Genomic DNA, 26,350 nt, shown 5'->3' on the forward strand with positions numbered 1-26,350 from the left:
TGCTAAGGTTTCCGTTCCTTTTGCCACTGGTATGAATAAAATATTTATTGGTACCCCACATTGACCTATCACGCCACAAATGGTAGCAGACAATCTTTTCCATTAATTATACGCTCTGTTTTTCTTTTCCTTATCGTTATGGCATGTTTTTCGGATAACTTTCCTCTGGGTGACAGTTCTAATTCTTCACCACTTCCCTCATATCATAATCTGTCCTTACCGACCCCTCTTATCGGGGACTTGATTTCTTTTTCTCCTTCTTCGGATTCACTAATGCATTCTTCTGATGACATAAAATCTCCTCCAGTCGTCGAACAACATGCAATGTTTCCATCACCAACCCATTTTTCTTCCTCCCCCCATCTTACTTCTGTTGACAGTGCACTTAATATTCAGATAGTTAAGCAATCATTGCTTCTTGTACCTCAGCTACAAGCTACTGATCCTTGCAGCTTGACCATTTGGCTTTTCTCTGTGAGAAAATTTTTAAATATTACACTTGCTTCCTTTCCTCAATTAATTGGTCTTTTGTCAGCTAAAACTACTGGTTTCTTTTCAAAATTTTGGCTTGATAATATGTCTAATTTTTCTTCATGGTTTCACTTACGGACTATCATACATAATTATTTTTTGCCCTATGAGATTCGTTACAAATTAAGCACTGAGTTTGTCCGTCGCCATCAACTACCTACTGAATCTACACATGACTATCTTGATTCTATTACTACCTATAGTGATGTATTGAACGTTGCTTGTAATACTTCTGAATTAATTTCAATTGTCCCTTTTTATGCTGCTCCTTCCTTTCGTCAGCTCCTCGATGCACTTAACCCCCCCACTACCATGCTTCAGTTATACAATTTGGCTCAGTCTCATGTCATTAATTCCTTAGGAGATCTTTCATATTATTCATCTATTCCCCCACCTGGTATCGTACCCCCTCCCTTACCTATTTCGTTACCTTCGCCTTCTGTCTCTCCTTCTTCATCAACAAATCGTTCAACTATAACATGCTTTCGTTGCAAAGGTCAGGGACATATTTCTAAGTATTGTACTGCCTCACTTTCGGGAAACGCCTTCCACCCACGTCGTTAGGCAGTCGTATTATTGGGGAAAACCTGTCTTCACTTCCTTTTTCTCCTCCTGAAAATGTTCCTCCGTTTTCTTCTAGTGCTTCTTTTCTTCCTTGTACTTCTCATGTGTTGATAACTGTGAATAATTTGCCATCAGTTGCTCTCTTAGATTCAGGTGCTGCCATATCCCTTATTAGTTTGTCATTTTTTGAATCCTTAAAAGCCAATTTTCCTCATTTGCAGTATACTCCATCTTCTCGGCAATGTATTTCCGCATCAAACCAACCTCTTCATGTCCTTGGCACTATATCTCTAAACATTAAAATGCAATATTTTTCCTGGCCCTTTACTTTTCTTGTGGTTGAGCATTTATCGTCTCCTCTCATCTTAGGGTTTGATTTTTTTTCTCACACTGGTCTCATTCTTGATACCGTTCATTCCCAGGTTTCTTTTCATTTTTCATCCAAATCTGTTCCGTTGATAAACCCTTTTGATTATCCCTTTTCCCATCAGTCTTCCTCCCTCGCAATTAATTCTATTCATTCTGATCAGGTACAGTCTCTCCTCCAGGAATTTTCTGATGTGATTACCCCTAACTTAGGGACTGTTAAGAACTTCACAGCCCATATCGATTTGACTGACACTACTCCGGTTCGCTCCTCTCCGTATTTTCTTAGCCCTCCTAGGATGAAGATTCTTAATGAATTAATTGATAAGATGCTTCGTGATGGCACTATCATTCCTTCATCCTCTAATTATGCCTCTCCTGCCTTCATTGTTAATAAACCTGATGGCTCCTTTCGATTTATAGTCGATTATAGAAAATTAAATGCCCGTATACTGTATGATGCCTATCGGATGCCTAAATTACAATCCGCTTTCCAACATTTTTCTAATTCTCATTATTTTACTATTTTTGACTTCAACTCCGCTTACAATCAGATTCCCCTTGATGATGTTAGCTCTCGCTACACTGCGTTTATTACGCCTACTGGTTTATATCAGTTCAAAAAAGTTCCATTTGGGTTAAATCTTGGATCTCAGATCATGCAGCGTTTTGTTGATTCTTTATTTTCCGATCTTAAGTACAAATATTTGTTTCCTTTTATTGACGATATCCTTGTTTATTCTCCTGATTTTGAATCTCACCTAGTGCATGTCCGTGAAGTTCTTACATGTCTTCGTTCCGTTGGCTTGACTGTTAACCCTTCCAAGGTTCTTGTCGCTCAAACATCTATCAAATTTCTTGGTCATATCCTCAGCTCACAGGGTGTCGCTGTTGATCCTGACCATGTTTCTGCCATTCATAAAATTCCCCCTCCTCAGAATTTGAAACAATTGCGCTCCTTTTTAGGCATGGTGGGCTTTTATGCCAAATACATTCCTAATTTTTCTCAAATTTCAGAACCATTAAATCTCCTTAAAAGAAAAGGCGTTAAATTTCATTGGACTAATTCTCAACAAGTTGCTTTTGATACCTTAAAATCCAAACTTTCTCATGCCCCCCTCTTGCAAATCCCTGATTTTTCCCTCCCCTTTGAACTTTCAACTGATGCCTCTGACGTCGCTCTTGGCGCTGTTTTACAACAAACTTGTAATGGCCAAACCTTACCCATTGCCTATTTTAGTCGTCTTTTATCTCCTGCAGAACGAAAATATTCTGTCTACGAAAGAGAAGCTCTGGGGCTTCTTTTGGCTATTGAACATTTTGCCGAATACTTGGACCATCGCGAATTTGTAGTACAGACCGATAATCAAGCATTATCCTGGTTGCTTCATAATGCTCCTAAAATAGGTCGTACTGGTCGTTGGCTCCTTCCGTTATCTCGTTTTAAATTTTCGCTTAAGTTTGTATCGGGTTTTCGTAATTCAGTTGCTGATGCTTTATCCCGCCTTTTTGAAGATACTCAATCCCATGACTCTGAAATTGATTCTTTGCCTGTTAATGCTATTACCTCTATTTCCTCCCTTACTAATTTTCCCCTTTCCTTTCAGTCCTGTCTGGACCATCAGAAACAAGATCCGTATTGTCAACAGCTCATTCAAGACCTTTCTCTTCCAAATTATTCTGGTCCTTTTCGTTTGCAGAATCGTCTGCTAATTTTTAAACCTACTCCACGTGCTATTTCTCGCCTCGTTCTTCCTTCAAATTTACGTCCTATGATTTTTCAGTATTTCCATGGTTCCCCTGTTGGGGGCCACTTTGGAATGGCCAAAACTTATGCTCGTCTTGCCTCTTTATTTTTTTGGCCACAGATGAGAAAAGACATATATTCTTGGGTTCGTTTATGTGATTCTTGTCAAAAACATAAGCCACTCAACCACCAACCCTATGGGACCTATGCCGCTTCTCCTGCCACTTATTCCGCTGAAAAATTCTATATTGATATTGTTGGCCCGTTAGTAAAATCCTCAAAAGCTAATGCTTATACATTCACTTTGCTCGACGGTTTCTCCAAGTTTCTTATTGTTCGTCCGTTACGAAATATTTCTTCCCAAATAATTATTAATTTATTATCCACTCAGATTTTTCCCATCATTGGTCTTCCTAAAGTATTAATTTCTGACAATGCTTCTATTTTTACTTTGAAGGCCTTTTATAATTTTTGTTTCTCTTACGGTATCAAGAAAGTTTTTACTTCCCCCTATCATCCTCAGGGTAACATTGTAGAACGTTACCATCGAAATCTCAAAACTTTTCTTTCTATTTTTCATTCTACTGACCATAAGTCTTGGGATTGCGAACTCCCCCATTTTGTTTTGGCATTAAATACTACTATTAATTCATCTACATCCTTTACTCCTGCCAAGTTGTTTCTTGGCAGAGAGTTACACACACCCCTTTCTTTATCTTGGAATTTATCCTCATTATTGGATACCCCCTCTCATCTTCTCACTGATACTCAACTGAATCAAGCCCTTCAACAACTTTTTCACGCCAGAGATCTTCATCGTAAGGCTTGTAATTCCCGAGTCCGTTCCCCATCTTTTCAAGTTTCTGATTTTGTATTATTAAAGAATCATCCCATTAGTTCTACTTCTCAAAATTTATCTGCAAAGCTTTCCCCTCGCTGGATTGGTCCTTTCCGTATCCTCTCTTTTCCCTCTCCGACCACTGCCCTCCTCCAATCCCTTGACACTCCTACTGAAGTTAAAAAAGCTCATTTTTCTCAGATGAAGAAATTTTTCCCTCCTTCCTCTCCTGAGGGTTAGGGATAGAGACTTCTTCCAGGCTGCCTTTGTTGTTCCTTTTGGTTAGGTTTTTTATCTTCTCTCATTTGTCCATTTTGAGTTTTCTATACTTGTATTTTCTTTTTCTCTTTCCTTTTGCTCACTCAATTCTGCTCTCTCCACTCACCCTCCCCCTAAGTCTGACTCTCCCATATAAAAATTTTAGGGGTTTTACATTCCCTTTTTTTGATTTCTCGTATGGGAAACTTTACTTTAAATTACGTATATTGTTCAAAAATACTTATTTTTATTGTATCTCTCTCTCCATATATATATATATATATATATATATATATGTCTATTTTTTGTAACTCTCTATTTCCCTCCATATCACCTTTCTCTTCCTTTCTACTTTCTACCGTCTTTGTTTTCCCTTCTTCTCTCTCTCTTTCCTTCCATCCCTTTTTCCCTTTCTTCCCTTTTCCTTTTATTTCGCTGCTTATGCCTGTTTGGTTTTTGCTTTCCGTTTCTGCTTCATCGTTCTACGAGTTCCGGCGATGGTATCTTCAGTGGTCACCATGGGAATTTCTTCTCCACCTCTGGATCATCATCGTCATCTCCCCCATCCTTCGGATTTGCCGAGTGGTGGGAATATGTTACGACCGCGCTACTATGTCTTACCTTCTGCCGCATTCTTCTGCTTGCTCGCCCAGCTGTTCACTAACTGGCCTGCTATCTCACACTGCTGCTTCCTTGTTGTGACGTCACACCTACGTATTTTTCATCGAGTAACTTCTCGAATATGTTCTCCACCTATATAAGCAAGCTATTCCTTACTCTCTGCGGTCAGACATTCAGTTGGAAAACAACTCGAGTGGAGAGAGCGGAACTGTTCTCCAACGGCTGGTCCGTTGCGACGTTTTACTTACTTTTATTTGTGAATTGCTGCATTGATTTATCAACAGACTGGGTGAGCAAAAGTTACAACCTTTTATATCTTTCGTTCTCAACATTAAGATTTGAACTTTGAATGTTAAATTATTTGGGGTTTCGTGGTTTCAATTCTAACTAAGTCCTTCAGACTGGAACCTTCTATCAACCTCATACGCCAGAATCAACTGTGCTTGGACAAGTGAGAGTAGTGTTGCCACACCTTGAACTTTTCACTGATCCGCGTGATCGTTTACATTGCCAACGTGATAGTGTCTAAGCAGCCTGGAAGGATCCCCCCCCCTCTTCATTCCTTTTTTTTTTTCTTCTTCCCTCCTTACTCCGCTTTCTTTTTCTTTCCTTTTCTTCCTTTCGGATATTGAGTACTAAAAATTCTTGTCATCCGATGCGCTATAACCTTCCTGCCCTCCTTTGGGTGCAAAATCGAGATTGTAAGGGTGGCCTTAAATCATTGTTTATATAAAGATTTAGTGGCTTTGTTTCTTAATTAAAGTGTTTGTGTACTTATATAGGTGTTGATTATAGTTTTCCCTGTCGAACCTTGCTCTTGGGCTTTTCTTGAAAGTCATAATAATTGACCCCAAGAAATCTTAATAATTATTACTCTTGATTGTGTCTTGGTTGTCAAACGGGCTGAGCCCTTATCAAAAGTTTGTAATTCCCCCTCTTTGCTTGTTGTACCCTGCTTATTCTAGTCATTTGAAGTTTAAAATACAACTTGTTTTAAAACCATTCTCCTCTTCTTACATTTGGTCAGTTGTGCGTTCTCTCTCATTCTTTACCCTTCCCTTTTCCTTTCTTCTTTTAAAACAAAAAAAAAAAAAATTGTACTTACCACGGACACCCCTCTCGGGTAGCCCGCCGTGGCGTCCACTGGCTCTGCTGATTGGTGAATGATAAAATCTGATATACTAGGTTTCACCCAACGAGGCATTGACCGCAAGTCTTTCCGTGGTCCGACAAGTCACCACCAGTGAAATAACTTGAGCGTTGTGGTGTCCCAATGATTATCTTTTGACGATCTTTGTTGTTGTTGTGGGTCGACCATCTCATTTTCTATGCTAAGGTTTCCGTTCCTTTTGCCACTGGTATGAATAAAATATTTATTGGTACCCCACATTGACCTATCACGCCACAATACTGACCATGTCAAATATTTTCTGATGGTTAATGATGATCCTGCATTAGTATATTTGGATTTATGCAGTGTATAATTTGTTTCATGTTTATACCTCTGCAGATCTTTACCACAGTCATTGAGACGAGCGAAAAGTCTCCCGATCTAGCTGTACGTCTCCAAATACTCCGCGATGGAATAACCTTGGCTGTCTATACAAATGTCTCTCGAGGTTTATTTGAAAGGCACAAATTGGTGTTCAGTTTCATGCTATGCACTGACATCCAGAAACAAACAGGAGAGCTTTATGAAGCAGAGTGGAATTTTCTTCTTCGTGGCCCTGTGGCAACTGCTCAGGTACAAAATCTCATTTGGTACATTTGAAATTTAGTACTAATGTTTATTTGAAAAACATTATTTTGATTACTCACTTTTAAATTATTTAAATCATTTCTGATTAGGTCCATTCCAAGAAACCTGACATCCCCACAATAAATGATGCTATGTGGCTTGCAATCAACTTCCTGGAAATGAATTTCCCATTCTTCAGAGGTTTTATAGATGACTCATTGTTTGAAATCACAATTGCTATTGGAAATTTTGAACAGGTACTGTATTATTGTTTTTAAGAATTTTATTTATTTAATTACAGTTTATATACAAAAACTATTTTTTGAAATAACATATTGATAGATATATTATAGGGAATTATGACAATTTTTGTCTTACTTTGAGCTAAGATTTTGGCTAATGGTTATCATGGGCTATTTTTTTTATAGTAAAATATTACTCTCCTTATTGACTTAACCATCAACATAACTTCAGCAGACCCAGAGTTCTAGAATCAATCACATTGCTATAAGCATGAAATTAGTACTGTAACAAATCCATGATATGATAATTAAATCATAGTTAAAGTTGATTAGCAATTGCTCTAACAAGACAGAATGGCTCATATGGTAGACCAATGGCTTTCTGAGCCCAAGAAACAGGTTTGATTCCAGCTCAATGTAATGGTATTTAAAAGTGCTCAGATATGCCACTTAATCTCAGTAGATATCTGGAACAGACAAAAAAAAAAATCCTGCAGGACAAAGAAAAAATGTGTAGCACTCCAGGATCTCTGAAAACTGTTTTTTGTTAAAAATAATTAGTGGGATGTAATACCAACAACATTATAATTCACATTTGCTCTTTGGAATTCCCTGGCTCCTTGGTCATGTATCATGCCACAAAGCTGGAAGAGGTCATTTGTATTTCAGTAAACTGAAAAGTAAACCTGTATCCTCATCCTGACATGGTGCAGCTCATCTCAGGCACGCCCCCAATGGAGGTGAGCTGCATGTGCCATTTCAACCCTTCTGCCATTCTTAAATTTCTGGCAGTACTGGGAATCAAACCCGAGCCTCTGAGGAGAGCAACTATTAACACTAACCATTACGCTACAGAGGCAGACTGTATTTCAGTAATCTGGCATTAAAACAATCTGTCTCCCTTTTAAGATTTCAGGCCAAATACTCTTCCTATGAAAAATGTAAAAATAATATACCAGTATATTATTTCCCATATACACTTAAGCATGTGCCCACCTGGTGGCCATGATCATTAAGGCATCAGATCTATGTGGTTAGCCAGTTCAAGTCTTGTTGGTCAAAAAAATTTCACCATCAGAGTGTTAGCTGGCAAGGTAGAGTAGGTGGTGGTATACGATTTTGAATCACTAGATCGTGTGTCAAAAGCCTGGATTCAATTCCAAACCTCTCAACAGTGTTCATGTGGAATGAGGGCATATGGTGCTGTTTATGGTGATTTGTATGTTGGAAGGAGATGTTAAGCCTTGAGCAGATATCTCGGTGTTATTTGAGAGATGTGCACAATGTGCTGGCACTGGGTTTCACCCTCTTCCTACTGTCATATATCACATCACAACATGACATCTAGTGTATTAATATGAAGCTGTAGGATTTCTCTGTGGATATGTCTTATCATTTTTTTTCAAAGTCGTGAGAAAAGCTTGATGATTGCAAGACAAACTCATTAATCACAGGACATTTTTGTTCTGCTTAAGAAGAAGCCTGTTAATTAAATTCAAATTTTCTTTTAGCTCATTTCTCACTTTCTCTTCATCTGATATAAGTCTATCAGAAAAATCCACCCTGAGTAATGAATATGTTCCTTTGAGTCTGTAGAGACAATATTGCTTTCTGAGTTATTGTACAGCAGTGATTCACTAAGTTTCCACTTTGTTATGTTTACTGTATTTAGCATGATGAGTCATCATCATTGGTTTACAATTCTGCTTTCCTGGGTACTGTTGATAAGCTTCTCCTCTATTCATAAATGTCCTGTTCTTCCAAGTGTTTAACAGCGATGCCTTAATCCCAGTTTCCTGCCTCAACTCCTCATTTTTTTAACTTGCTCATCATAGTCGTCTAGATACTGGACGTTATTAACTTCATCTTTCATGCATGAATTCTTTATGAGGGTGCATGTTATGATACCATAGTTTGTTAAAGGAGGAAGCCATATTTTCCAGTGTTGACTCAGTTAAATGTAACTTAAAAGCTTTCCAATCTGTTGAACGCACAAGTTAAATACATTACAGTATAACATACCTGTAAAAAACACATTACTAAACAAAGAATTTTGCTTTCTCTGTAATCTTAATGTCCCAAAGAAGAGTCCTCACTTGTTGGTAGAAGAGAGAACTCATTTGCACCTTGTTGGTGATCTACTCTGTGGCTAAGTTGTCTCAGACTATACTGCTCAGGTAGGTGAAACTGTCCACACCTCCCAACTTGTAGTGTGTTAGTTTGATGTTTGCTTGTAGGCCATCTCTGTTCACTGCATCACCCCCATCTTAGTTTCACTGATCTTGAGATTGAACTCCTGAAACATTGCCTTCCACGCATCAAGTTTTGCCTGCACCTTGTCTTCTGTTTCTTCCCAAATCATGACATCATCAGCAAAGGCAACTGTATTGAGTCCACCTGATGTTTCCTTAATCCTCTTCATTATACAGTATTATCCATAAATGTGACAAACAATAGTGAGGACAGAGAACTGCCTTGCTGGATGCCACCCTTGGTCATAAACCATGCCAAGTGCTGCTCTTCAATTTGCATAGAGTGATGCGTATCGTTATTAATCCTACCGTCATTTACCTAATATATACATTTAAAATTTGAGAAACAAGATTTCCACTTTTGGAGGTACTCATGGCCCTGAGGTTCATTCAGCCTACACCATAAATGAGTACCAGTTTAATTCCTGGGGGCAAAGGCGGCCAGGCATAGAGCTGACCACTCTACCCCACCAAGTGCCAAGGTTACAGTTAGTGGAATCCTTTACCTTCCACCCCTCCCAGGGCCTTCATGGTCTGTACGGAGATGACTTTGCTTTATATATATATATATATATATACATTTAGCTTGATATAAAAAATGGAAAGGAATGAACAAGTGTCAAGTAGAGTCATAAACAGCATGCCCATCTTATCATTTTCAGTTTGAATATCTTGTGACTGGTTAAAGAGTGATAGGCTGTCTTCACACTTGGTTCTTCCCTTTTCTTGTGTTTATTGTGATTTCTTCTTATCCCACAATTCCCACATCAAGACTGAAAATCTGTCAAAATGGTTCCTTATTGAGTGTTGAAGCTTGGAAGCAGAAATGTTCTTATTGGGGCTGTGAAGGTATGGATACAGAAAATTTGAGATTGATGAGGAGAGAGAGACTATCTATTTGAAGACAGCAGTATATGAAATGTGGAGAGTGTCCTTGTTTCCAATTTATTTATTTTTGCTTCCTGTTCTGCTGCTGAGCTGTCAAATTGTTTATCATATTAGGTGTACATATACATGTCCCTGCCTTTCTACATTAAAAATTACTTCAGTTTGAGGAACTTGTTATTCTGGCTATCACTCACCAGTTTCATTGGGAGACTACTGAAATGGAGGTTTCCAACAAAAATCACAAAGAAGAGGCTTGTGCTTCAACAATCAGGCTCCCAGTACTCAGAAACAGGCAGCTGCTCTGCCCTGATGGTGTCATATCCCCAAAATTACCAACTGGTCTGTGAAAACTTGTGCATCCAAATATGTAAGACAAGGTCAATTCCTACTGACCAACAGACTGTCATGACAAAGCCTGTTGTAGAGTACGTGAAACAATGAAAATCATTAAAATGGGGCCTTTGTTTAATAGCCTAATAGATGTCTGACTGTTGGATGAAAATCTGCATCATTTTAAACATTTCTTTAATCATCCAAATGTGTAATAAATAATATTGATATTGATGTAATAACTCCAGTTTTGAACTAAGTAAAAAAGAAAGCAAGAAAGCAATTAATTTATTTAGATATGAAAATTTCCCACCATTGTTAACATTTTGATGGGGTTTTTTTGTTAACATATTTATGTACGGTAATCACTCCAGTTTTGAAATAAGAAAAAAAAAAAGCAATGATTTTATTTGGATATGGAAATTCCCCAGCATTGTTAACATTGTTAATAAATGCAACCTGTTATTTTCTTTTTTACAGGTCATAAACTTGAATCCAAATAACAAGAAAAAATCTACTATTGATTGGAACAAAAATTTGAATGATTTTCAAAAGATGATGCTTTTGAAGGCATTGAGAGAGGAGAAGGTATAGTTTATTTTAAGTAGTCTACTTTGGAATAATTAGTTATTTGTAGATCATTTTGCCTCTCAGACTAGAGCAAATTGTAATTTTAAAAACATAATGTTTCAATAACAGTATACGTACACTGAGTTCCAATAAATGTGGATCACTGTGTAAAACTGAGTCAGAAACAAATAAACACCGAGTGGTGGGTAGAGACCCTCTTTGAGGCAGCTTTACTTCAGGTTATGGCAACCCTACCCACATGAGTCCCAGAGCACACTGACCCAGTGTGTAACGTTTGTTATGGATGCCAGCTCAGGGTTACGAGTGAAGACATCAACAGTATCTACGGCAGAGAAGGTGGACTCTAGTATGGTGTAAGTGGTGGAGAGGCAGCCCAGTACCCAGGATTAATGGAGTAAAGACTATTTGAACTATATTAGGGGCAGGTATCAAACCTACTCTTTAGGGCCTGAACCCATACTGGGGTGGCTCAGTGGCAGCATCTGATCTCCATGTTAGAAGCAGCTATGAACTTAACACAATGCTGTCCGCTCACGTATCAATACGTGTTTGCAAGCATGGTGCTCTGCAGCCGATCACGTATGAATACGTGCTGGTGCAAGTCTGTCTTCTGATGCCATCAAACGGTTATTGAGGAACTATTTAGAGATTATCGTTGATGTACCTAAATGGTAGAAAATCTCCGCTTCTTTTAGTACTGGTTTTGCCCATTTTAGTCCGTCAGTGGCATATGTTTTTGCCTTCGAATATCTTCCGTGTATCCATCAATGCTAGTAAACAAAAATGGCAGCGCTGGTAAACAAAACCAATGGACTGACTCCTGGTGATATTATACATGAATTATACCCAGATAATTTGTCATATGTTTCCCGTTATTGTGAGAAGAGTGAATATGAATTGTCTAATGATAATTCTAGTGCCAGAGAAAGTGATGCGGTGAATGACACGTTTATTGCACCATGTGAACAATGACCTGTTCCTTCAGATTGCAAAGATGGTCTAGATATAAATACTATTGATAATATTCTCCCTATTTCTGGCAGTGAGTGGCCTAACGGGATATTATACTGTTTTTGTAGTCTTTCTCGTGGACGCCTGGCGTTAAAATTTCGCCGAGTGAACCTGAAAATATAGCTAGGTTATGATGTCAAGTTGTTCATTTGTAATGATTTGTTTGATTTGTTGGCGTATATGGTGGAGGAATCAAACAGATATCATTACCAGAATGAACCGAAATATAAAATCTCACCAAAAACATTAAAGTGGACAGATATAACTGTAAATGAACCCAAAATTATTAAATTATGATACCGTGCAATAACTCCATGTCTCTGCCAAAACCTTCCGGCCACAGGAGCCAGTTATACGTCAGATGGGCCGGACAGCAATGTGTTAACTCTTTTGAGGCTAACACCCTCAGTTGCATCAATGTCCAGGCATCAGTCTAGCATTGCCAGATGTCCCGTATTTTACGAGATTGCCCATATTTCAAGGTATGAAATACTGTCCCATTTAAACAACATATGAGACACTCTTATTTCCCTTATTTAAACAATTAGCTTCTACCATGGTTAAAATGTTCTCTTTACAGTAGCATTTACCGATCCTGCATTTCAGTTCATTATTCTTCATCTAGTGATTCTGCTCTATGATCAAAACATGCATTAAGTGAGCAAACTACTGGCACCTCACCCAAGTGCGAGGGATTCATTGGAGTGTGTGTCACAGAGGCATCTGGTTTGTGTCAATGCAGCAATTAATGAAACCCTGCATTCTTTGATTTTCAAATGTTTTAGCAGAAATTGTTAAAGCTGGCAGTTTATGTAGTGCTGTGGTAGAGTGAGAGTAAGAGAGTTCATACTAGTGTTGTTATAATGTGTGATTCTCCAAAAAGCAAAGAAGAAAAGACTGGATTGCGCCCATTTACGATAATTGTTTCAAGACAGGATGTGTTACTTGCAATTAGATTTCTTCAATTGGACATGGAGGAGAAAGTGACTTAAAGCAATATGTTTTGTCTGCACTACATAAAAGTTTCATGAAGCAAACAAACACAGCCTCTAAAACTATTAAATTTATTTTTAAGAAGGTAAGGGCCCTTACACACGAGCGTTTTTTGTCGCCGTTGTCGACTACAAAAAGTGGTTCATGTGTGGCCGGCTGTCGCCGCTTTGCCATTACCATACAATGCAATGGGAAGAATACCTCCCCTTTACACACGAGCGTTTTCTCAACCACATGCGAACCACATGTCGCCAGCTGTAGCCAATCCCGGCCACCGAACACTTGCCGACTGCAGGGCATACCTTTACACACGGGCGACATCCTGGCGACAAGTTCCCGCTGGCAGTATTTGTAATGGAGTCGTTTGATACAGATACGTTCATTGCCGAGATTCAAGCCGAACCTGCTATACAGAACTACGTTAGTGATACATACAGCAACTGAGTTGAGAAGGTCAGAACATGGGAGAAGATCTGTGAAGTCCTTCACAGTAACTTCCAGAACTAAAGCACGGAGGAGAAAAATGAAATAGGTAAGATCTACATATATTTATTTACAAAATGTTTAATTATTGCGAGTCATTCTTCTGACGATATAGCCTTCCTCATCACAGTATCTGTCCGTGAAATAATTGGCCCTATTTCCTGTAGTAGTTCATTGAAAGACGCTTTTGACATTCTGAAGAACTGGAAAAACTTATCTGGATAATTGCAGAGTTCGTGATATAAAGCAGGAAACTGCCCCAACTGTTGCCGGACTTCTACTATTGGATGTAACCCCATTGTCCGCGTTTTCCTTCTTTTCCTGCTTCTTCGCATGAGCAAAAGAAGTACAGCCTCCTCTTCAGAATCTATTATAAATGAGAATGACCGAAGTTCCACTTGCCGACTGTCCCAGCGGTGAAGCTGACCGGACCACATTTTGTCGCTGTCTCGGCCACAAAATGTGGCCATAATGAACTGCAGAAGTAGTTGAGCCGGCCACAAAGATGCGTATTTTTGCAGTCGATAATGACGACAAAAAAATGCTCGTTTGTTAAGGGCCTATAAATTGCCTCCTTTGGGACTGTTATCATTAGGAGATGCTGGGGGGCTGGTCTCAACCTTCCACTGTACTCTTGGACTGGACTGGGCTACTTGGTACTTGGCTACCATTACTTTGGCTTCAGCCCTCAACATACCAGGAGGATGGTATTTCAGGGTACCTTGGGGGTCCGGGTGACCCCATCTTACCGAGCTCGATAGCTACAGTCGCTTAAGTGTGGCCAGTATCCAGTATTCAAAATTAGTCCAAAAGTTTCTTGAATAAGTTAATGACAATTACATCAAATTAATGTATTGATTAGGTGGGATAAAAATACCTACTCTTATGCAACTTGCTGCGTTTATTACAGTTTTGAAATAGATAGGACCCTCTCCCTAAACTGAGGTAATATAACGAGATGTGTGGGTATGGGCTAGAAGACAGCAGGAATTGTGAGCACCACTATTAATTCATTATGATAACTTGAATGAATCAATAAAACAAGTACAGATACAAAGAATATGTACCTTACAACAGGAGGTGCATACACAAACCAGGAACAGGTATTGTATAGGTTGGGAACTGAAGCCATTCTGCCTCCAAACCTGAGTTAGAAAGTCCATATGCTCCTCCTCCCAAGTTGCCAACCTTATCTAACCATAATGTAGCACTGTCTGATAACAGTTACTGTTGCCCAAAAATTGAATGTTACAGTGCCCAACCTTCATCCGAGGCCACATCATGTTAACCTGGGAGAGAGGGCCCAAATTTCAACTTTTGGCTCAAATCACTCTGGGCCTCAAACATAGCGTGACCATATTATCAAAGTGCCTATCTCGTTTCTACCAAAATTTATTTATGATTATTATGGAGTCCAAAACGTTAAATCAACAATTAGTGTTAAAATCGGATTCACTACCCAAATTAAAATATTCATGCCACATATTATCTCCACATTTAAATTACTTTAATTTGCAATCATTCTATCCAACTAGGCCCGTGCCTTTATTCTCAAAGATTATTATTCAACACGCCTTTACACATTACCCAATATTAATGTAATACTTCGACACTTGTACAGATTATTATTATTTTGTCCACTGGCGAACTCCGCGATATTTACAAACAAATCAATGGACTGCATTCCGTCCCACAACAATTTATATCACTTGGCAACCCTACCTCTGGATTATCTTAACAACATGCCTTAATATCTATAAAATTTCCGATAATGGAAAAACACTTTGGAAGCACTTCTAAATGAATATTAACATTATCTTTACGTGAAACGTGCTCCATATCATATCAAACAACTCAAGCACTTGAATGAACAAACAAACCCTACTCTACTCTATTTCATCATCATCATCATCAGTTTTCCACTCCAGTTGCCCGGGTGTGGTTTACGAGCACTCTCCACTTCTGTCTGTCCATGTACCACTCTTCTCTCAAGACGACATCCCAGCTGATTCCTCTTGTTCCTATGTCCTCTTTCACTTGGTCCAGCCACCCCTTCCTAGGTCTTCCTACCGGTCGTTTTCCGGCCACGACTGTGTGTAGCCATTGTTTTGCTGTCCTTCCATCGTCCATTCGTTTGACATGGCCAAACCATTTCAAACGGGCCCTTGTCGCTTTTTCATTAAGGGATGGGTACACACCAGCTTGCTCCCTTATTCTTTAATTCCTTACCCTGTCCCTTTTTGTCTTCTGTACCATGGTTCGTAGGAACTTCATTTCTGCGGCTTGTAGTTTGCTGTCCACTTGTTGGGTTGTTGTGCAGGTTTCTAGGCCATATGTTATTATGGGGGTGAAGTATGATTGGAATAGAATCTGCTTTGATCTTAAGGGAACTTGTTCGTTCCAGAGGAGGTTCCGAACTTGATGGTAAAACTGAGCTGATTTTTGAATGCGGTTGTTAATCTCATGCTGCATTCTGTTATCACTTGAAATGATGCACCCAAGATATTTATATTGGTCTACTGTATCCAGTTGTGTACCTTCCAGCATTATTTTTCCTTTCTTCTTCTGCCTGTTGACAGACATAGTAACAGTTTTCGATTTATTTATTGTTAATCCGTGTGCTTTCAAATGTTCATTCCAGGTGTTCAGCCTCTCTTGGACTTCCTTCTCTGTATTTCCCCAAATTACTACATCATCTGCAAATGCAAATGCATTGATGTCCATATTGTTCTTCTGCTTAATTTCTTTTATGACTTCATCCATGACAGTGATAAAAAGTAATGGTGAAAGGGTACTGCCTTGTTGCACTCCTTTAGTGGTTTGGAACCAATCAGAATTACCGTTTCCTATCTGTACGCAACTGCAGCAGTCTTCGTAAAGCATTTTAACTTTCTGGATAAGCCCTTTGGGTACATTCTTCTTTCTTAAACATTCCCATATAGTCTTCCTTGGAACACTATCAAATGCTTTTTCGAGATCCAAAAACACTAGTGTTAAGTCTTTGCCCTTCTCCCAATGCTTTTCTAACAGTATTCTAAGTGCAAATATGAGATCGGTAGTTGATCGGTGTTCTCTGAATCCATATTGTTCTTCATGTAGTTGTGGTTCTATTATTTTCCTTAGCCTTTTTTCAAGTATTTTCTCAAATATTTTCAAACCATGAGACAATAAAATGATCCCTCTATAATTGCTACATTTCTTCCGGCTTCCTTTTTTGAAGAGAGGTATTATTATTCCCTTTTTCCAATCATCTGGGACTTTCCTATCCTTCCATATTGCATTAATTACTCTATGCAGCCACTGTATTCCTATTGCACCAGTTGCTTTGATCATATCTGCACTGACTTCATCAAATCCTGTAGATCTTTCTTTGGGCATACTATTAAGGGCCATCTCTACTTCCTTTCATGTTGGCGGACTCTCTTGGTCAGGCTCATCATTGCAGCTTAAACTGACCTGCGTGGTTACATCATTGGAGTCTTTCCCAGTACTGTTGTATAAATTATCAAAATAGGATTTCATGATCTTCCTTATTTCTGTCTCCTCCCTAACTATGTTACCATCTGGTTCCTCTATTGCTGTTATGTATTCATTGTCTCTTCTTATATTTCGTATTGTTCGGTAAAGTAGTTTAGAATTAGCTTTGCTGTCTTGCTCTAGTTTATCTGTGAAATCAGTCCAAGCTTTCTGTTTTTCTTCGGCCACAATTTTCTTTACTTGTAACTTCTGATCTCTGTATTTCTGCTGCAGTTTGTTTACTCTAGATTCGTTCCTTTGACTTCCTTTTTGCATTTCTTTGTCTCTGGCTTTCTTGGTTTCATTTTTCACTTTCACAGCAATCTTCACCCGATCGTTCCACCAAGGAGTTTCTTTTGCCTTCATTTTGCTATTAGTTTCACCACAAACTTCTAATGCAGCTCCGGCAATGCTTTCTTTGAATCTAGTCCACTCGAAGTTGCCTTCTTGTAATGCATCTGATGGTAATTTATTGGTCACTTTTTTTGTGTATTCAACTTGTTTCTCTGTCTTCTTTAGCTCCCATGTCTTAATTTTTGGTTTCCTGTATTTCTGAGGTCTATAAATTTCAATGTGCTTTATTGTTGCGAGGAGAAGTCTGTGGTCACTGTCCAGGCTTAGACTTGGTATAACTCTGACATCACATATGGTCTTTCCTGCTTCATTGTCAGATATAAAATAATCTATCAGAGTTTTAGTATCTCCATTCCAACTGTATCTTGTTAGTTTATGACTTAGCTGCTTCTGAAACCAACTGTTGTTTATTCTCAAGCCATTCCTTACACATAGATCTAGAAGACTTTCTCCTTCTGGGTTCCTGTCTCCATAACCATGTGGACCTAGTACATTTTCATATCCACGCCTGTCTGATCCAACTTGAGCATTTAGATCTCCCATTATTATGATATTTTCCTCTCTTTCTATAGCTTCTTCTAAATCAGTTCGGAATTGTTCTTTTTCCTCTTCGTTACAGCCAGTCTGTGGGGCATACACCTGGACTACTGTCAGCACACTCTTGTTAAGAGAGATGTTCAACTTAATAATTCTTTCATTAACATATATTACCTCACTGATGACATCAATGTCCTCTCTTAATATAAAACCTACACCATTTTTGGCTTCTGTTTTATTTCCATTCCAATGTAGTTTGTATCCTTTTCTTAGCTTTTTTGTTCCTCTTCCCTTCCACTTTGCCTCACTCAGGCCAAGAATACAGAGGTTCCCCCTTTCCATCATATCTATTAGCTCCTCGCTTCTGCCAGTCAGGGTCAGGATATTTAATGTTCCAATTCTGTGTTTAGGACTCCTTCTTTTGGGCTTCTTCTCAGAACATCGTACTTGAACATCAGCCTTATGGTCATCATACGTTGCAGATGTTTGAGAAGACGTGTCTATCCGGTATTTTCTTTGCGTTCCGAGGCTCGTTGTGTAGTTGAAAGCAATCGATATAACCCTTCAGTTGACTTGCTAAGCCTAACACTGCTGGGGATTTTCTGTCAGGGGTATTTAACCCCTCAGCGTCGCAGCCACTTAAATAGCTTCCTACCCCACGGCCAGATGAGATTTCAACTACGCGCGACTGAAATACATCGATTCACTTAAAGCATTACTGCAAGTATAACAGTAGCCCGATTTTCACGAAATTTGAAATTCCTTATGACAGAACTATGTACATGAAGATAATTACATAATTGTTTCACATTTCCTTAGTAATTTAGTTCTGTGTGATAGAGTTCAAAGCACTCGTTGAGACAGGGACTCAAGTCACACTCCTGGCAGCAGTACACTGACGTCTTCTTTTCGCCGTGTTTTGAACACAGGATACAATGTCTCTGAGGTTTGGATTTCCAACTCTTGGGTGCTAATTTCCTGATAAAATATCCTTCCTGCAACCTTGGAACTGTATTATCTGATGCGCGCCGGCCTTGAATATTTCGTTCCCCTCCCTCCCGAGTGTATTTTGTAAACAAACCTTTCACCAGCTGAACCCGATAAGGTAATTGCTCAATATTTGTCTCTGTGACCTGTGTGAGTATTATTAGAGAATTTAGCAATCAGAATTCACCATTGAAAACTTCTCTTTGACCTGTATAATTATCTAGAGTCTCTTACACGAAATTTCCAAGTACTGTTTCCTCCTCATCGTCACTCTCATCATTTGCCACTGCTACATCATCTATTTCATTATCACTCCTGCTTATACTGTCACTACTACTTCCGACTAAACTTTCTTCTGAATCATACAATATTTCAAGCACGTTACTGTCAGTCAAACCACGGCTGAGCGAGGTGCGTCACACGGACTGATGAAGCTGCAGCGAGACCGAAAGCAACAGGACGAAACTGAATGAGGGGAATAACATTTATGTCGAAACAAACCAACTCGATACATATTTCAGATAAAAGGTCGAGACAATGTCTTTCAAACAAGATATATACCATGAACAACTGGTTCTTGTATCGTATGACAGAAAGCAGCACTAACTGATGCCTACACAGAGCGCTCGTGGAGAGTTACGAAAATATTACAAGCTGAGAAATAAAGACAAATATAATAAATAAACCGCACTCCCAATGTACAAATAGAGCAAAGAACATCACACGAAAAGACAAACTTCTCAGATCATCCTTTCCTTATTTTATTCTGTGGGAAAGAATGAACCAAACAGACTTTAAGAAAAGCAAGAGATTAGTGCTCAGACTTATTTGACAAATAATTATCCTTGCAAAAACAACTACACTATAATGATTTTTCAATTCTTATTTACAACAATGATAAACCCAAAAATGTCTTCTTGGAAACAAAACAATTTGCATATCAGTAACTCCAAAACTCTTTGCGCTATAGCCGTAAATGTGAAACCCTGTATGGGTCTATACCATGTATAGAGGTCGGCGGCTACGGAAGAAAAGAGGGTCTATACCACGTATAGAGGTCGGTGCTGAGGGGTTAATAATCAAAATTATGATGAGTGCTTGATCTAATTATGTACATATTAATTTGTCCCTTTCTCTATCTATCTTTGAATTTATACGAGCCGGAAACGGCTCGTTTCACAATTACGTTACATGATAAATTAATATGATTTCCTGCCCCTCACGATAGCAATCTACAAATATCTCAAAAGGTTACTCATCTCTTTTTTGTAGTCTGCTAAGCCGGACGAGGAGCACAGGCCCCGTCCGGTCTTAGCCCTGCATCCTACTGGTTTTCATGCCAGCTTGAAGAAGTAATCCAATGCACTTTTCAGATTTACACATATTAATTTTCAAGATTTAAAATGTTAACATTTTAACAAATTTACACACACTAATATTGAACTGAAACTTTACACTTCTGGCCTTTATCTGACCCGCCTAATTCACACACATATTCTTCATTCCTTCTCCAGCACTAAGGAACTTGTGACACCTCGATATCACATTCAAACGGCCCGGCGCGTTCTCGATTTTCCCGTCTCACGTTCATGTAGCTGACCAGGTATCAATTATGATCGACTGTTTACTAGGTGAAATACATTGAACACTCGTGACCGTTCTCACGTAACGTACTTCCTAATCTGTTGGTAGAATCTCACACTCCGTAAGTTATGCTTTACTGAGTCCTGTAACTATTTGAAACACTTCATACTAGTATACTGCTCAAGACTGTAATATGAGCTACATCACGTCATGAATCACTGTACTATGTAACAATATAATACTTCGAACCCTACTCCACAAGTAAGTACACACACGCACCCCTGGCGTAATCACGGCTCGAACAAAATATCAGAAGTTGTCATGCACCCCAGGCGTGGTATCAGCCCGAACACTTTGTCATAAGTAGTAGTCAGTCCTTGTCCACGACCTCATATTTATACTTGTATCCCCTCTCTTCCGAGTTCACGGGAGGTCATCTTAGGACGCGCAGCCCCGATATCTTCATACGACAATTTGCGGTTCAGCCCGTGGCTTAAATATGGGATTCAATGATGTAATTATGTTCTCAAAGGCTCTATACCAATTCTCAACTAATATCGTTTGCTGGTAATTGATATATTTGCAAATTTAGCTGCCGTATCCCGGCCTGGGATTTCGCGCTATATTGTGGCATCCCTTGCCTCCAGCCAATCAGCGAATAGCGTCCATGAATTCTCAGAATTACGCCAATCAATCTCCCTCAGTTAGTGACTTTTAATAACTTTTATTATTTGGTTAGGATTATAAATTCCACCTTATTCCGAATTTAAAACTCACTTACATTTATAAATTTAATCCGTGGAGTTCAAGTTTCTCGTGCTTCTTACAGTACGAAGTTGGCGTACCTGCGACTGGTCGATGAATTTTTCTATTGGTCCACATAAACCACGGGACCGGGAAAGTCATATTTTTTTCTTCAAGTGCCAACCTCGTGTTCAACTCCCGCTAGTACATAGAGATACCCTGCCATCATTTCTAAGAAACCTGCACCCGGCTCTTTGCGCTGTTGCCACTACCTATTTCGCTCGAGGCGAGGAATGTGTCCCCTAACTTGTCAACAATTCTCGCCTCTCTCTTTCCTCCTTCGTCACAATTTCTGAGAATTCTAATTCTGCTGTTCATTGTGTTTGTTAATCTCAGTGGAGACAACAGTTTGGGATAGGTTTCACAACATCCTCTCGACCTGGTCTGTATTTATAATATATAAAGTACAATCTTCTCGCTTCTGAAAATGAAATATATATTCCTCCATAAATAATTACAATTGCATGACGCTTATCACACCCCCACCAGGGCACAATACAATGGGTTAAAAATTCTGAATGCTGTATGTATAGTCCATAATTATATGCTGTCTTCAATTCTTGATGCACACTTGATAAATGAAATAACAACACTTTCACTCAATTTATTCCTCTGAATATCTATACTATTGTATAAAAGAAGTGTGCCAAGGCACATAAAATTTGCGAATGTACAAGATTGTAGCCTTTTGTGAAAGTTTACAATGACATCCAATACTGCTGCATTAGTCTAAAACGGATATCCTGATGTGAGTAGAAATATAAAGCCAATCAGGGCGTTGAACAAAGTATATAATAGAATATCCCTTGATGCTCCAGTGGGAGCACAACAGTTAACAGCTGGTATAGTGTTATGGTGTATATAATAGGATATCCCTTTGTGCTTCAGTGGGAGCACATCAGTTAACTGCTGATAGTGTTTAGTTATCAATTGTGCATCAAGAATTCAGGACAGGATTATACATGCAGCATTCAGAATTTTTAACCTACTGTATTGTACCAGGAAAAGTTTTTGGGGAAAGGGCATGAGTAGGACCTCAGGGAGTGGAACTTGGTTTAGGAGCCGATACAGAGTAGGATAGACTCGCAGAGCGAATAATAGATGGTAAAATTTTTTTTTTAACAATTTATTAATTCTTCACCCTGCAATATGATTATTGGACTCAAATCTGGCATTGAAATTAAAAGTTTGAATGAAATCTTCCTGATTTCTGTTCATAAAAATTAAATGAATATCACTGATTCCAAAGTCTTTCATATGTGAGAAGACGAGGCATTAGATTTCCACCTAAAGTCTTTCTAAATATGAGCACACACTTGTAATTGCAAATGTACATGAGAAATTAAATTTCTGTTAAAAGTTTTCAGTTTTTCAGTTTGTAAACCTTGATGTATAGCACACTTGAAAAGCCTAAAGTCTTTCTATGAGATATGAAAATTAAATTTGAAAATTAAATTAATCACTTCTGAGAAACTATGAGAACTCTGAAATATTTGTTCACATGCAGCACTGAAGTTTCCACTGTTCAAAATTAATGAGAAAATTTTAGTCAGTTTGTTACTACTCACTTAATGAAAGAAATGTTGCTACAAATGTTGAAGGATGGACATCTGGAATGTTCCGTGGAGAATCAGGGTCGGCGATGTTCCCTTAACACACCATGTTGACGTCCCCCGATGAGGTGATGACGGCTGGAACTGGATCGTGTAGAATTGCAGCTTGTTAAGGTGATTTTTCGCACACGAAAAATTCACTTAGTGCGAGTAGTTATCACTGACACTGTCATTTACTGTTGAACACAGTTTATGGCGTAATTGAACTTTAAGATGTTAAATGAATAATCACAGTCCTTTCTGTATGAAATACTATTTAAAGTCGTTACTGTAACGTCCATAATTACACAGTTCACACTTGAAAAGGCAAATCATAGTCTATAATCACAGTCTTTGAACACGGTCATTAAGTCACTAAGGATTATTTTCTGATTATCTTGTTATTATAACGTCATATTACCTCAGAAAAGTTCTTAGTATTCACCCAGATTACTACTGTAAGTCGTATACTAATATGGCGTGAATAAAGAAATACAGTTCAATACTCGAAAAGAAATGAGTTCTGGTAATTCTACACATTAGTTTCTGTAGAAGTTCAATATCATGTGAAGTAAACTAAGTCTACACGTAATGATATATTCTGTGAACGTTAAATATTTGGTATTTGCACTTCAATAAGTTCACTCGTATTATATTCTCAAATGTCATTAGAATTAGACTGTAGTCGCGACGCGATGTACTAAATACAGTGCGACGTCTTTTATAATTTTGTCGGCGATATAACTTCGTGTTCCGGAAACGCGACGGCAAGTATTTTCACCGTGACTGCGCGGACATACTGTACGAGGGTCGGTCTCTCCTCTGTCTCACTCACACACATCTGTGTACTCGTCCTTGTACTGCGCTGCTCTGCTTGTTAGCCTTGACATATATACAGTGGCACTGGGAGGGGTGGTTTCTCTTGGCCATGTGACCGTGCGTGTATAATTTTTCTTAGACTTTGAACTATTATAACTCAACAACCATGGGATGGATTAATTCGAAATTCACAGGGATTAACTTTTATGACATCCGCTACAATTCAGCATTTGTCCCGTTGAGATTGGTTAAGGCGTTGAAAAGCTTGCGAAAAGAAAATTATTTTCGAGAAATATCTCTAGGGGAGGTGAGCTTCGAGCGACAGGTGACGTCACTTGACTTTGCCTAGTGCACTCGTGAAGTCTGGCACATGCTGGAACATTCCTTTATTTAAATGTTCGTATGTCGGACGGATATTTTATGCTGGAATAACGTTTCTTTCGATTGATATGGGCCAGGACATAGGCTTTCCTGGTACAGTATATATGTTTTCTGACTCATTGTGTTCAATCCTTGAAAGACTTTCACAGTCCCATTTGACTTTTTGAATGTCATTTTGCATTATGTTTAAGATAGCTATGTCTTATTCTTCGGTAGATTTTATTTTGTTAAACTGCTGAAGATTATCGTTTAACCCTTGAACGCCCAAATTTTTTATTTTTTGAAATGTTCAATTTTTCTTAATAAACATTCTTAGGAAAGGGTATTATTCAAGGAATATCCATTATTTTGAAGCAAACTTGTTTAGTTTCGGAAATATAGGGTGTTGCATATATGCAACGCTAGGCACTTAAGTAGTAGTCTGCAAGGTATCAACACATATGTTGTTTTCTTCGAGAAAATAATGAAAATAAGAGGACAGTGAGCGTGGAGAAGAAGATATAAGTTATTGCTGAGTTGATTATTTACTAGGAGGTAAAATAAAATAGTTTTTATACAGTAAGATATTATTTACAGTACCTATTATATATACATATGGTAATCAAAATAAATATATTTATTGGAGAATGATATTGAAAACTGACAGGGTATTCAGAGTGACAGGGTATTCAGAATTCTTCAGTTTACTGTGTGATCATTTGCTGTGGGTTTCTCTGAAGACTCAGTGATCTGTATGTCCCTTTATGTAGAACGGAATGAAGCAACTTATGCAGAGCCCAACGTCACACTTTACACACCCTGTACGGACTATGCTAGAGCATTTCTCGTATGCACACCATCTTCTTTTATTATCTGGGATATACATCACAAGGTGGTCTTGCCCGTCGTACCATACAACTTCATGTACGCGACCTTCCCCCGTGCACGAGAGCGATTGGCGCCCCGCTCCCCTGGGCTCCGTGCCGTAGGATTTGACGTATTATTGCGCCACTTCCCGCTTGAACTGAAGCTGCATCATTTTAGGCCGTGACATGTTGCTGAGGTACCAAGTATTTTGCAGGTTGACATCTAAAATCCATGAAAAAATTGCCCACCACCATTTTTTGCTCCTAACTGCCACGCAGAATCTGTTGACGCTCTCGTCCATGAGATCTGTTCCTCCCATACATGTATTATAAATTCCTAATAGTACAGGGCGTTCTACCATGATGGCTTTCTTATCTGCTCTGGAAAACCTCTTGACCAGATAATATGCATCACAAAACTGGTATATGAGTTTGAATTGCATGCACAGCAATGAAGGGTTGTTACGTCAATAATAAACCCTTTAATAACAAATTGGTACATGAGGACGTGATTTGACAATGGATCCGCCTAGCGTTGCAAATATGCAACGCCGGGAATATGTGGATCTCACTCACCCACGAGTTATTAATTGTAAAAGGAATTGTGCTACATTCAAACTCCGATGAATTTACTTCCTAGATTTCCTAAAAGAGGTTCATTATTTCTAAACCATAAAATTATATGGCGAATCTTACCTCTTATGGTATGCCATTGTGATAGCTGGAACACACAGCAAACTTCAAACATACACCTCGTCAACAATCAAGCGGTGACTATTGATTAACCAACTCATAACAAAGCACAACACTTCCCTTCACCGAATACGTGCGCAATTTTCATTCTTTTACTGGCAAACAACTTCATACATTGAAAGAAAAAAGCACCAGCACATATGCAATGCTAGGCGTTCATGGGTTAATGATCAAAACTAGTCCAAAAGTTTCTTAAATGAGTTAATGACAATTACATCAAATTAATGTGTTGATTAGATGGAATAAAATCTCCCACTCTTATAAATAAATTCATATCAATCAATACAGGCCTCAATATGAAGATTACTACCTATGCATAAAACTAGATCACAAAGGGTGGGTGGACCATCCAGTATAAAAGATTATTGGTACTGTCTGAGTAAATTTGGTAATCAGAAATGGACTCCTGTCAACTGATATATCTGTGATATTATTTTAGCTTCTTTTCTTTTATAACTGTAATTTATTTTGGACAGTATAACCCTTTATTATCAGGCAGTGTAATAATAGCCTCCTCTTTTCTTCCTTCTAGCTAGTCTTTGCAGTCAGAGAATATGTGGAACGAAATCTTGGACCAAGTTTTGTGGAAAGTCCACAAGTTAGTTTGGCTCTATTGTAAGTATTTGAAAGCATAACAATGATACATGTGTTTTGCTGTTACATGTAATGCTATTACTTACATTTATATTGTTTGTGTGTTTTCTCTATGTACCAGTTAAATAATT

General features: G+C 38.6%; 1 protein-coding gene across 1 annotated transcript in view; it reads left to right on the forward strand.

The window, feature by feature from the left end:
* Dhc16F (Dynein heavy chain at 16F) overlaps positions 1-26,350 on the forward strand; it is a 1,052,459-nt gene that overhangs the window by 809,958 nt on the left and 216,151 nt on the right. The window contains exons 52-55 of the mRNA XM_068227815.1: positions 6,436-6,669; positions 6,774-6,920; positions 10,856-10,963; positions 26,158-26,240. Coding sequence (XP_068083916.1) covers positions 6,436-6,669; positions 6,774-6,920; positions 10,856-10,963; positions 26,158-26,240 — 572 coding nt within the window. The remainder of the gene's footprint in view (positions 1-6,435; positions 6,670-6,773; positions 6,921-10,855; positions 10,964-26,157; positions 26,241-26,350) is intronic.

Source organism: Anabrus simplex, chromosome 5 (assembly GCF_040414725.1).
Source record: "Anabrus simplex isolate iqAnaSimp1 chromosome 5, ASM4041472v1, whole genome shotgun sequence".
Classification (NCBI taxonomy): Eukaryota; Metazoa; Arthropoda; class Insecta; order Orthoptera; family Tettigoniidae; genus Anabrus; species Anabrus simplex.